Consider the following 15,327-nt stretch of genomic DNA (forward strand, 5'->3'; position numbering starts at 1 on the left):
AATTACCTAGTTGTGTCGAGTGGACGTTAAACCCCATTTCTCTCTCGCTTCACACATCTGATACACATAGGCTATGTTATATGCTTTACATACATAGGCTGTGTATTAGCGCTTTAAATTATATAACCCACATCGGCTGTGTGATAAACTTTACAATAGGCTGTGTAACATACCTTACACATCGAATACACATGTGATATACTAATACACACACACACAGAGGCTATGTAACATACTTTACACAGCTTATACACACAAGGGCTTTTTGAGATTATTCACCCATCTAAAATGCATAAAGGATCTGTAATATACTTTACACCGATAATACACATAGGCTATGTAATATACTTTACACATCTAATATACATATGATATATTCTACACCTCTACTATACATATGATATACTTTACACAGCTGATACACATAGGCTATGTGATATACTTTACACATCTAATACATAGGCTATGTGATATACTTTACACGTCTAATACACAGGCTATGTGATACACTTCACACATCTAATACACAAAGACTATGTGATATACTTCACACATCTAATACACAGGCTATGTGTTATACTTTACACATCTAATACACAGGCTATGTGATACACTTCACACGTCTAATACACATAGACTATGTGATATACTTTACACATCTAATACACAGGCTATGTGATACACTTCACACATCTAATACACATAGACTATGTGATACACTTCACACATCTAATACACATAGACTATGTGATATATTTTACACATCTAATACACATAGGATTTATAAAATGCTTCCCACTTTTAATATGGTGTCCTACTAATCACCGACAGTTTTGCAAAAAGTGGACAAAAATATGTTATAGATATGCATATCCAAAATTTAAATGAGTTCATAAAACATGGACACAGAACAATGTTTCTCGGCATTTAAAGTCCGACGCCCCACTTCGATTTTTAAAAAAATGTGCACCCTACCATGATCTGAAACCACGATCAATAAAACATGGTAACTTGAAGTTTACAATTGTTTATATTGATTACACGCCGCCTTCTTTATGCGACTGTAATCGTTTGATCTATACCAATGTCCAAAAGAAAGTATATATACACACTAAAAATATGACTAAGTTTTGTTTGAATCAAAACTACACTGATAAAACTACATTGAACATGTCTCGTGCGTCCAAACTCAATATTTCTAGGCAAATAAATAGCAAAACAAATTGACATCGTACCCAAATACCACATACAGTGGAAAAACGACTTTGTTTGAAGCAGGACGAAATGAAATGTACAGTGAATACTTTCTTTTGGACATTAGTATATACGCTAACATCCAGGTAAAGGGATTATCTGATCTATAAATGAAATGAAATGGAGTTTAACGTCCTACTTATCTGATCTATAAACTGCCCATGTTGCTTCATTAAACATACATTATGCAAGAGCTATAATAAATCTGCCAATTGCTGGTCTTTCTTTATGCCCGAAATATTATCTAAATTATTAATTAGACATTAATTAACTTATCCCGACCATAATCAACTCTCGATGGCATCGCTAGCCTGCGATATTTACTGGATTAGAACACGATCTGCTGCTTCTGATTAAATAAAAAAATGGATAATCGAGACTATGTTTTTTTAAATGAAATGAAATGAAATGGGATTTAATGTCCTACTGTTATGCTCCTAAACTGGGCTAATGAAGACGGTCATACGTCATACAGTGTGCTATGAGGGAAATTTTACCCGGGCAGCGGCGCTACGGCCTACTCTTATATCGAATTCCAACTGCCAAGGGATCTTTTACGTGCACGCCAATATGTACACGGGACCTCGGTTTTTCGTCCCATCCGAACGACTAGACAGCTGTCCTTGTCAGGCCCTCCGGACTATGTTTTTAATCGAACCGACTTTAGTAATGATGATCAATGCTTGGCCCAAAATTCAATCGCTAAAGACTCAGTTTTTTAACTATTATAGTGAGAACTGCCAGCTCTTTATTAAATCTCCCATAATGTATCTTTAACTGCCATTTAGTGGATGACAATGATACCATTCTCTTTTTTTAATTAATTTATTTATTCAAAGCAATGATTCAACGACGAATGTATGTCGTTTTTACGAAAATCGTCGAAAATCGAATATCTTTAAAAAAAATATATCATTTCATACAATCGGTGACGATGAGTGTTTCCATAAAATCCGAAAAAAAAAAAACCAATTGGTAAAAATGAAATGAAACTTGTTTTTTACGTCCTACTATCCTATACCAACCGGGCAAAGAAGTGTCCGTTTACTCTTCAACGAATTCCGACAAGCAAAGGTCATTCAACGTGCAAAAAATTTATACGGGACATGGGTTTACCATCCCACCCTAATGACTAGACCTGGGGCAGATCCCGAGGGGGTGTAAAACAACACTTTTTATGAGAAAAGTGTAAGGGTGCTTTCCCTTTATCGTCAGGTGGTGGGATGGGATGGGCATTCAAAGCGGAAGATAACGATAGACATGTGTGATATCACAATTAAAGCTTTGCATCAATGAAAATGAATCACAATGTGACCCTATTAATTCATTATAAAAAATGACGTCAAACGGAGTGTTGGATTTCTATCTTTAAAGGACAATATTGGTGCCAGTCATTATCACATATGTGATAGAGCTGGTTAAAAAAAATTCCAAATATAATTTTAACACAGAGAGCATTGCTACGATAGCTGAGTAATACAGGTTTCCTGAATCGGAAGTGACGAACGCCAAAGGAAAACACGAGTCATCTCTCTATATAACTGACTGATGTGGCGAGTGATAACAGATACACGGCCGAATTTCTGCTCACTAATAATTCCTTCCAAGACCAAAAGTTGTTATATGGGGCTGTAAGAGGATACCTGACAATTCAATAAAGTAATTGAATGTCATTAGATAAGAGAACACGAGAAAAATAGAAATAGTCCGTACATTCCCTTGTTTTATATTCATTCTATACCTTATAAAAACATGGTAATGCACGGACTTTTTCTGTTTTTCTTTCGTGTTCTCTTATCTAGTGGCAGTCAATTCTTTTTATGAATGGTCAGATATCCTCTCGCAGTCTCACACAACAACTTTTGGTCTTGGAAGGAATTATTAGTGAGCAGAAATTCGCCCATGTATCTGTTATCACTCGTCACTTCAGTCACTTATATAGAGGAATGTTTTCCTTTGGCGTTCGTCACTTCCGATTCAGGAAACCTGAATTACTCAGCTAACGTAGCAATGATCTCTGTGTTAAAATTATATTTGGAACGTGTTTAATTAGTTCTATCACATATATGATAATGACTGACACCAATATTGTCCTTTAAAAAGCTCACTGTGTATGTATGCCTACGTAATTTGGAGACTATGATGGCATCATGCATTGTCAACTGTCATATTTCCTTAACATGAACCTGACAAACGCCCTCCTGCAAAAAAAAATCTTGGATCCGACCCGGGACATGTCGCTGTTCCTTGCCAGTCCCTCATCCTTCCCGACGAATCCGGACCTCATGGTTAGTGAATCAGCGCATTACTCACTGAGCGACCGTTGGCCTCTTGGAGAAAAACGACTGAATATTACAAATTGGACTAAGTAGTGCTGTCATCTATGTAATGTAAACCATCAAATACATTCGGTTATCAGCTCTCTCTTGTTTATTATCTTAGAGGTGATTTTCCGTTATTCACTGTACATCTACAACAAAAAAAGTTACCCGGAGCACCCCACAATACCTTAATCTGTATAAAATAAACCGTGTCGAGATAACTCAATTCCCGCTATATCAATATTTTCAAATCGATTACAAATCACAGGGAACTTTGTTCCAGCAGGAGTTTTTATTATCAATCTTTAAGATTTGAATTAAAAAAATGTTTCATAAATTCAGAATGCTCACTTTAAAAATATTTATATTCCCCGAAGAAAGCAGTGATGCCTGGGTCATTATGTGCAATAACGCCCGCTCAATCGACGCGTGTCTGCAATAATGCACGTTTAACGGTCATATATCACGGAAATTACGCGGAACCCAGTAAAGAATGTTACGGGAAGAATGCTGTTGGTGAAACGAAGTTGAATTTACAAACTACAAAGGCAATAATTATGTGTATAAAGCCATAATTTATTGTCATTAAACAGCTTTTTATCATATTAATTGTTGAATATGTATTGGCCTATTAATTTTGAAATTCTAACAATTGAAGTTCCGGTATCTGCAATATTCTCAAGTAGTACCCACTGTTCATCTCTCTGTAACGTTAATTTGGTAGCCAACCAATTTAATAATTAGAGTTTTCGAACGTTATTTTAGAGAAATAATATAATAATGGAGTTTTCTGAGAATCAAAAAGTATGTAGATGACCAATTTCATAGTACGTGTTGACTGGACGTGATTGTTTTGCTCTTTAAAAATGAATTAATAAAAGGTACAAAAATGAAATCGGATTTAATGTTCTGCGCCGACTGGACTAATGAAGGCGGGCGTACGCCATGTAATGTGCTATGAGGGAAATTTTGCCGGGACAGATGCACTACTCACAGTCCAAAAACTTACTAAATTCCCTTTTGCTTCCAAGATGTGTTTAAAGGTTCAGTCAACAACTTGGAATCAAAAAGGAATTTAGTACGTTTTTAATAAAACCAAGACAACTCTATATAATTCTGATACAAATTGCAAATTGTTTTAAATTTCGGCTATTCTCATCCCATATTCAATCTAGCTAATTCTAAAACTGCGAGGCGAGTTAAAGAAATTATCTCATTAAATATTCTTAACAATAACAAAGCGAATACAAAATGAAAACAAAGCAAAGAAAGTACTAAATGAATACTAAATTTATAACAAATGAATATAACTATATTGTTGTGAAATTGGATAAAAATCCTAGTCATTTATGTTTAAAGAGGTGTTTCCCTGTATACCATATAAATATAAATGTAATATCCTATTTATAGCGCATCTCATATTCTGTGAAATCGTTACAATATGATCTATATACATGAGATGAATCAATAATTGTTTCGGAAAATAATAATTATTACAGGATTATTATTGGATATATTTTTAATTATCACCCAAAGCCAAAACCCCTTTTTTAGCGAATGTTCTTATGTATTCACAATTTTCTCAGTTTTCAGCAAATCGAAGGGACAAAGGTCACAGACTGATTACGCGCATGCGCACAGGGTACTGCATTTCCTACACAGGTCTGCTGCAGATTTCGCATTACAACTTCCGTAATATTTTTCATGGTAGCTAGTCGAGAATCGCTGTAATTTGTGATTTTTACGGGATTTAGATGTCAGCCAAACGGAAATATACTGTGAGAGTGGATGGTTAGCCACCCCATTAGGGGGTTTATGTGTGGATATAGGCAAAATGGTGTATTTTAACGGTTCTATAAAGATCAGGGTTTGCGAAGCGGTGGATCTAAAACCCACCGACTTCGCAACCCGCCATCAAATGGGTCCGAATAAGGCGGCCCAGCAAATAGATCCGTACGTATCTATTGATATTGATGAAGTTTATGTGGCCAGAACGACTTCTAAACCTCGAACTTTGACGCCGAGGTGGAAGGAGGATATAATCACCGAGATACATAATGGCCAAAATCTTGGAATAACTGTCTTTCACGACGCAGCCATTCCTCCCGACGAGTTCGTGGCCAATGTAACGATACCGTTTGACGAATTAAAACAGTCTTCGGAAATGTGGGTAAGTTAACGAGCTTGTAAAAACATCTAATAAGATAGTGTTGATTAAATCTTATCTTTAAGAGGATTATAGGGCGACCTTGAATGTCGCTAGAATCACACTGGTCAGACGGCTTACATCAATACTGCCGGAATATTATCATTTTATTTTATTTTCTCATGATCATAAATATTAATATTTCACGAGCCGAATCGGCTACAATGATGATTAAACAATAATATATCGCTCAGAACGTATTTAATATCAATTATTTGTCTATATTTTACATAGGTTGATCTCGAGCCGAGTGGAAAGGTCCGCATCATAGTAGAACTAAATGGATCGTTCTCGGACGGTAAGCCAACAGCACAATATCATTAACATATACTTGTCTCAATAGCAACATATATTTCCTTCCAGTTTGTAAATAATAACTCATTATCAGCTTTCAGCTTAATATCATGTTCATTTCTAATCAATATTCCCATGAAAGCATAATAAAGAAACCTCCTAATGAGCAGTGCTAAGTGTCTGTATGACGTCGTGAGTGTTTGGTTGTGATCTTCGCTGTTTATGTTAATGAGAGATTGTGACCGAGATATTGATACCAAGGGAAAATGCACATACTGCATCATTTCAGTGATGAGGATAAGCAAGCAGGTGCTCTCTACACACTGCATAGTAACTAATGACTACATCACTAAAAAATATGACCTATATAAAGATAACTGGAAAGTACAATTGTAAAACCTATATTTAGGTCATGATAGTCTTGTCATTATGATAACTGTTGCATTTCTACAGCTAAATAGTACTGGCATTCTCATGGCTAGTATGGAATAACTGAAAACACTAGCCACATTTTCATGATTAGTTGTAATGTCCCACCCACCCCAGCCGTTATTTCCCATATACACCGGTCTGTATTCTATAAGGTATATTTTGATATGCAGGATGAAATTAATATTGGGAATAACAATTATGTAAGGCCAGATATGGTAATACAATGGTTATAATGTTATGAACTTTGTGTATAGTCATTGGTGAAATGCCCAATTATATAGAATATATAGAATATAGTCCATATTAGGAATATTTAGTTTCCAGAAATTATATGTATGTGTATCAAGAATTTCAGTTATGCTGTTTACATGTGACAATAAAAACCAGTTATATTTTAATTTAAAAAATGTATGGGTGAATTTCTTGGTTGACTTCTACTTTGTAAGAAATATATTCACTGGGAATAATCACTTCCTTAGTGGTACATGTATATATCAAAATACTCCAGTTATATTTTTGAAAGAACAATTATATAATGCATTATATCTGTACCCTTCAGTATATTTGATATGCATTAAATGCAGATGCTATAGAATATCAATTATTTAATATTAGTTATCAGTTACATTTTTGTGAATTAGTCTTCACATGGATATTACATCCAATAAACTTTAACCCATATATTGTTTGTTGGGTATTCATTGAATATATTCACTGATGAATATCATTTGTGTAACAGTAGATATGACAATGTTTACACTAATAACCTCGGTATATTGATAATAATATAGGTAAAGGTATATACACATACACACTCAAGTGGGGGGTTGGGGAGGGGGGAGGTAATATAATAATAATACACTGTATAAATATTAACATATCAAACTATGTTATATAACAAATATAACAGGCTAATCCCCTAATAAAATAAAAGACAAGAAGATAAGTAAACAGATGATTTGATAAGAGTCTATTGTTATTCACGTGTTCTGTTGGCTTTTTTTTTTTCATATAAATAATTACAAAATTATATCCAATTTTTTTTATAATTTAAACAATATTTTATTCACGGGACACCCAAACAAGCCAATAGGTTATAAAAATCGGCTTCCCAATCCATTTGTTACATCATTATAAATAGATTATTGTTGTTCATGTTGTAAAGTCTTGTGTTTACAAATATTGTTAGATTGTCATCCCATGTTCATAGGTTAATTTACAACAGGTACATGTATCTGTTTAAAAAATAAATACTATTTAACTAACAAAGAGACAATAGCACACACACAATAGTGTCATAAAGACAGTTATTTCACCCTACTTCCCGTTTTTAAAAATTGCACGACAATTTTGACACATTCACAAAAGGAATTTAAATGATTTAAATATATCATTTCTATATGTAAGTTATATTGAGGACACTTACTGTTATAAATATAAATTGTATTTTGAAAAAAAGAAGAAAAGAAAAGTATTATAGTTTCCTTGTAAAGAAAGACTGTGTATTTATGTACATTTAGTGGGTTCCTGCCGTGTTTTATTGTTAGCTTTGCAAATTTAGTTTTAATTACAAACATGGCTATATCATTCATGATATATAAGTAAATTTATTTCCATAGTACACATATTTATAAAAGAAACATGAACAATGATGCATAGATGGTTAAATTTGAAATTAGACAAACAGAAATATATTAAATGGAATAATAGCCAGACTTTATTATGCATTAAATGTAAACATTTAAACATAAACATTTCTTTTGTAAATGATAACAGTGCTCACATCGAATGATAATTTTACAATTTGAATATTATAAGTTATTATTCGAATTCTATTTGATTATTCAATTCATTTGAAATGATTAAATTTTTGGTCACTTTCTAGTGCATTTCTGATTTGTAGAAACTATTAATCCTTCAAATCAATATATGTCCCACTATCTTTTTGTTTATTTTGTTATATAAAATTTATTTAATGAGTTAATATTTACAAATTGCCCTCAGGAGACCAGGGCTGACACTTTCGGTTGCCAAAATCTCAATTTGCAATTAAAAAGAAATGAAAGTAGCAATTAAAATTTGATTTTGACGATAATTTTTGTTATAACGTTTTGGTATATTAGCTGTTCTGTTTGAGAAGTGGCCGAAAAGAAAATCTTAAGTTTCTAATCGTATTCTAAATTAATAACCTAGCTGATAATCCATAACATGTCCATGAGAAATGCTATTCAGTTTTTTTTGATTGACGATTTCAGTTGATTGATAATTGATAATGAGACAAAACCTGATCAAATTGTGTTATTTTTAATTGATATCGAAAAACGAATACTAAAATTCAGTTGGAATAGTCTTAAAAAACTATTTCTATTCAAATATTCGTATATTTGTGTGAGCTCTGGTTGACATGTATACTTGAATATTTTACCTATGTTTTTGACATAAATTTACAAGCAGTGACAGATTAGTGAATATTTACGGTTTTATATGTCTGTGCTATTTCTCCCACATTCCTCTTGGTACAGTGTATGTCTACCCTACCTTCCATCAGCAGAGATTGTATTGTTTCATTTTGCACAAGATCAGAGTAGTTTTTGTTGTTGTTGTCCCTCCTCTTGGTACAGTACCCTACATTTTTCCCAGCAGAGATTGATATAATTATCCGGTTTCATTTTTCCCAATTTCAGGGTAATTTTTCATTATTGACATTATAGGATCAGCATGACATTATAGTCATTCTACAATACCCATAAACACTTTAAGCTCTGTGATAGGATCAGCATGATTATAATAAATATTCTCTTGACCTATCTAGTTAGAGGGAGCCACGGTGACTGAGGGAGCCACAAGGCTAAGTGAGTGAGACACTGGCTCGCTAGCCTGGAGGTCATGGGTTTGCTCCCGGTGTTGGCCAAGAAAGTTCATCAGGATTTTCCGGCATGGTTTCCCCTTGTCGGTGGTGCAGGACAGAGTGCCTGACAAGGACGGCTGTATAGTCATTTAGATGGGATGAAAAACAAAGGCCCTGCTGCACATTGGCATGCACGTAAAAGATCCCTTGGCGGTTGGAATACGATATAAGAGTAGGCCGTAGCACCGCTTGTCTGGGCAAAATTTGTCCTCATAGCATACTGCATAGCATACATGTATGCACATTTTCATTAGCCCAGTCAGAGTAGAACAGTAGGATGTTAAACCCCATTTCATTTCATTTTCTCATTTAGTTAGAGTCAAACTCCTAAGCTTCATGTATATGGATGACATTTCATTCCTGTACAACAAGTCTTTTTGTTCTTTTTCTTTTCACCACATGCTCGACCCTGGAACGAAATGTGAGAAAAAAACAAATCTATGTCATAAAATTTATAGGCTCCATAGCAATTTGAAAAACAGAGGCTTCTTTCCAGGGAGTTTTTAATATCCCACTTTATCAACTAGGTTTTATTGTCTCACTTTATCAAGGAGGTTTTATTGTCTCACTTTATTAAGGGGGTTTCCCAGTCTCTCTTTACCAATGAGGTTCCATTGTCTTCCTTTATCAAGGAGGTTTCATTGGCTCACTTTATCAGAGAGGTTTACTTGTCTCACTTTATCAGACAGGTTGACTAGAAGTAGTTGCAGTAGAACATGTCCCAATAAGAGAACCATATTGGACAGTGGTTCAGTTACTTGCAGTGTGGTAGTGGGTCATTGTCAATCTGTTTCACAGAGTATTACGAAAATCTAATATCTCTGTAAAAGATGACTGCCTTCAACACATGACGTCACATCATGCGGCGTCAATCATTGGCTCAATGGCGCATGCATTGTTTACATAAGACATTACTGATTCAAGCAGAATGGCGTCTTTTACTCATTTTAATACCCACTTACACTAAAATAGGAAATAATTTTTACTTACATATACTTCAAACGTCTTTATTTATTTTTCTAATAAATAAATTTAGAATTTAATTTGTCGGAGGAAAAAAGTTAATATTTGAGACTCATTAAGTCGCATCCATGTCATCCTTATCAGTGATTGTCGAATATTCACTGCTGATCAGTGTGGGTCATTGTAGGGAGCAGAGGGCATTCTACTCTCCCAATGTCATTGAGAACACGTATCTCATTTCAGTTATTTATGCAGTCTTATCCGTTCCTAATCCATCCTGGTAGATCCTGTGCGTGCTGGTCACTGAGTTAGTTACGTGGCATGGTTTCCATTCCCCGCTTGAATGTGACCAGGAGTACCTTCTCCTGTTCAACCTTCTGGGTCCTCGGATTTCTATCCACTGCTAAAGACTGCTACACAGAAGCAAATTATTGAATTAAAGTTGTCTCTCTCTCTCTTGTTATTGTTTCCTACTAGATGTACATTATACTTTCAATCATTCCTTTACCACATATTTGAAAATGTCTTAATGTAGTGTTTGATTATCAGATTTTAATAATTAAACAAGATTAACATCCAAATATTTTTATAAATTGCGTCAAGATGTTTTCAAATTAAAAAATGGTTTTAGGGTCCAATATGTGGCCTAATTAAGCTTGAAGAATAACACTTTAAGATCCAAGGCCTAAAATTTTTTACACTTTTATAAAAAGATGTATTCGAATTAAAAAAAAGTTTTTGTGGTACAATAGATGGCATAATTATTGAAGAATAAAACTTTAAGATGTAAATAAAGGATGTGTTTGACTATGGTGATGATGATGATGGGGATGTTTTGTATTGGGGATTATTGGCTAGTACTGGTAGAAGGAATTCAAGTGTTGGAATGTTGATAGCAATTAGTGAAATACCTGTGAACTTAGATAAACATTATGCTCTCTCATAGATTAGTTTGAAAGCTGGCTTATTCTCTGATTTGATTGGAAACCTGGGGTGAAAGATCAAGCCTTTATGGAATGTTGGATTGGTGTCTGAATTATATAGTAAATGAAATACCAAGATTAGATCATAAATACTTAATGTGTATATAAAGCTTTATTACCAGATTAATTTCTACTGAGTCAGGCATGCATTATACATGTATACAATATTTATTACATCTTGTCAACTTATGACATGTTTTAAGGAGTTCACCTGAATAAATTTATTGCCTTAATGTGTACAAGTACCTGTATGATGTCATTAATCATAAATCTATTTATAGCATCATTCCTTCTTCTTTCTATTCTTAGTTAATTTTGGCCTCTGTAACCCAAATATCTAAATGATAGCCCCAGGTACCTGTAATTAGTGAAAGGTGGAATGCACAAGTCAGTGTGTGCACAACCTTTCTGGAACAGCGAGTAAGACGTTACCTAGCTAACCTGGAGGTCCTATTGTCAATCCCTGTGTTGGCTGAGAAATTCCATCAGGATTTTCCGGCATGGTTCCCCTATGTCATTGGTGCAGAACGGAAGATCTGGCGAGGGACAATGTATAGTTATTCAGATGGGATGAAAACCAAGGTCCTGTGTCCACATTGGTGTGCACGTAAAAGAACCCTTGACAGTTGGAATTCTATATAAGAGTGGGCCTTAGTGTCACTGTCCGGGTAAAACTTTCCTCATATCAGTTGGTGGAGAACAGTAGGACTTTAAATCCCATTTCCTTTCATTTCCAACACAGGGGGCACTAGCCTATCGATTAGAATGTTCCAGGTTTGAATCCTGGCTGGGCAGATAAGCTTGGTTTCTAATTGTCAGGGATAGTGCAACACTTGGCATCAGAGGTTACCTGGTCGACCTATGGAATGCTCTTTAAAAAAAATGATGACAGTTGGAATTTGATGACCATGGGGGAAAATGCCACTGTCTTGGCAAATATCTTTTCCCTATACATGTGACCATAGGAAAAAAATAATCACATGTTTGTCTCAAAATGACCCAAGATATTGTTTTGATGAGATTTGAATTGCTGGGAGTGCGGTGGCTCAGTGAGTAAGATTTTGGCCTGCTAACCCAGAGGTCCAGCGTTTTCGATCTGGGTGTTGGCCAAGAAAGTTCATCAGGATTTTCCAACATGTCAGTGGTGCAAGACGGATTGCCCGACAAGGGACAACGTATACTTGTTCAGATGAGATGAAAAACCGATGTCCTGTGTCCACATTGGCATTCACATTAAAGATCCCTTGGCTGTTGGAATTCGATATAAGAGTAGACGTAGCACTGCTGTCTAGGCAAATTTTACCTCATAGCACACAGCATGGCATATGCCTGTTTGCACCAGTCTGTGCAGCAAAATAGGATGTTAAACCCCATTTCAATTCTTTTCCTTAGTATTTTAATGCATGGTTCTGTATAATGTTAAAAATGTCATGTACGACCACATTGTACTTCCGGGTCTGATGCTGTGTATATATGTACGTTTATGAAATGGTGATATATTGAAAAAGATCATTCATACATGAACATGTTCGTGATGGGTGTGGCGATTAATGCTCAGGTGATTATACTAGGATGTGAAGTAATATTTGAATTTGAATTGAAATCAGTGTTTGTAGGTCATATACAGATTAATATCATATTTGCATAGTTAGTATCTATAAATTTGAATTTTTTCCGCCTTTCTTGTGGGGGCAGGGTTTTGTGTTTTAGGTCAAGCTTGTACATGTTAGAGGATCTTCTAGTTTCCTCCTACTGCTAAATTACAAGTGAATTATTAATATTAAAAAGTCATGTTAGACCCAAAGTTACCAAATTTGTGTTGAATGGATGTTGAACGCCATTTATGTTGAGTGGATCGTTCAAGCTGGACCACAAACCTTAGTGACCATCTGATAAGAATTAAAGATACATTATGGGAGATTAGATAAAGAGCTGGCAGTTCTCACTATAATAGTTAAAAACTAGATAATGCAAAGGCATGAACCAAGAATTAAGCGATTGAAATTTCGGCCTAGCCTCGATCATCATTACTATAGTCGGTGCGACAAAAAACATAGTCTCGATTATCCATTTCATGAATAAATCATGAATGAAAGTTGAGCAGCAAATCGGATCATAATCCAATAAATATCGCAGGCTAGCTTTGACATTGAGAGTTGATTATGGTCGGGATAAGTTAATTAATTTCAGGCCTAAAGTAAAACCTGCAATAGGCAGATTTAGCTGTTGCATAATGTATGATTAATTAATACCAAATATGTAGTTAATCACTTCAAATCGAAATACCAAAAAAAAAAAACAGCATCTGTCTTAAGTTGTTTTATTTCATCCCGAAATAAAATATATGCTATAAATAAATTTAAATGATGAATGAAAATTTATTTCCAGACTTATTTCTTTTTTAATTTTTTCCTTGAATAGATATGCATAACATTGCATTGTTGGTAGAGCGGTTTATACATTTATTTATGCTTATAAGCTATGCATATTGGCTTTTAAAGGTTGTGTAGACCTGAATAATAATAAATCATGTCAAGATGATGTAGACAGTATGATACAATAAATATCTAGTAAAGAAAAATCTACAATCGTATGCCTTTCTCCAAACGTAATTTCTTTTATCTTTTGACAAATGTAATAAAAAGTGTCAGACCTTTGAGGTTAGTGTCCTCTTGATTCTGACTTGTCAGCGGTAAATGTGAATGTCATCATATTTGACATATAGAGCACAAGCTATCCGAATGTCTGATCATTTTGATAGGACCCTATGTTATTCCAAGAATTTAAGGGGTTTTTAAACTTGTGATACATATTTTCGATAAATCGCAATCTTTTTTATGAAAAGGGCTTTTGTTCCCACAGGCAGAACAGATTTGGTACGTGTACATTTATATACAAGTACCAGTATCAGCAATGTGCTTTTGAGTTTGATCCTGGGAATCACGTGGCTATGTGGGTTAGACGCTGGCTCGCTAGCCTGGAGGTCGGGTGTTCGATCACTGCATTGGCTGAGAAAGTTCATCCCGATTTTCCGACGTGGTTTCCCCATGTCAGGGATGCAGGACGGAGGTCCTGACAAGGACAGCTGTCTAGTCGTTTGGATGGGACGAAAAACCGAGGTCCCGTGTACACATTCGAGTGCACGTAAAAGATGCCTTTGCAGTTGGAATTCAATATAAGAGTAGGCCGTAGCGCCGCTGCCCGGGCAAAATTTCCCTCATAGCACACTGTATGGCGTATGCCCGTCTTCATTAGCCCAGGTTAGGAGCAGAACAGTAGGACGTTAAACCCCATTTCATTTCATTTCATTTTGAGTTTGATCCTGCATATGTCTTAACTGTTGGCTCTCCATTTTTCTGTGACAGCAGCGCGATGGTGTGCTGTTATTTTTAATTCCAACTGTACGTGCATGCCAATGTGTAAACACAGACCTCAGGTTTTTTGTTCCATCCGAATGACTAGATGCTATTCATTGATAGGCCCTCCGACCTACACCAGGGGATAATACCATGTTAGAAACTCATAAGGAACTTTCTTGGCTAACACAGGACATCCAGGTTAGTGAGTCAGCATCATACTCACTACGTGTATCAGCAACAATATTAGGATTATGCTTCTTATAGCATTTGTTTATTACAGTTATTAAATATATTTCATTTTATAGCTATATTTCTTCCTTTATTACGAAGTTCAGCAAAATTTAGCAAATTAGGCTGAAATTATGACTATAATTTGTGTCTTTTTCCATGACATTAGACACGGCGCTGGATTAGGTTCAAGTTTGCTTCAAACTTGGTCATCTTTCAGGTTATGAGCTAGACTTTGACTGGTTCAAGTCTGCTATCAAGCTAGAAATCATCTGATAGTGTTTTTCATTTCTGTGCAGATCCATTTCCAAAATTTCATTTTTGTGGGTAGGGAGAGGAGGTGTAGGATAATCCTTTGTTTTGTTTTTCATTTTGATTA

At 35.1% G+C, this 15,327-nt stretch overlaps 1 protein-coding gene across 1 annotated transcript in view; it reads left to right on the top strand.

The window, feature by feature from the left end:
- The first annotated feature begins 5,247 nt into the window (after positions 1-5,247).
- The window catches only part of LOC126820304 (calcium-independent protein kinase C), a 32,100-nt gene continuing 22,020 nt past the window's right edge, over positions 5,248-15,327 (top strand). Inside the window, exons 1-2 of the mRNA XM_050548157.2 lie at positions 5,248-5,745; positions 6,016-6,079. Of these exons, the coding sequence (XP_050404114.1) occupies positions 5,410-5,745; positions 6,016-6,079 (400 nt within the window). The 5' untranslated portion in view covers positions 5,248-5,409. The remainder of the gene's footprint in view (positions 5,746-6,015; positions 6,080-15,327) is intronic.

This window comes from Patella vulgata, chromosome 5 (genome assembly GCF_932274485.2).
Source record: "Patella vulgata chromosome 5, xgPatVulg1.2, whole genome shotgun sequence".
Taxonomy (NCBI): Eukaryota; Metazoa; Mollusca; class Gastropoda; family Patellidae; genus Patella; species Patella vulgata.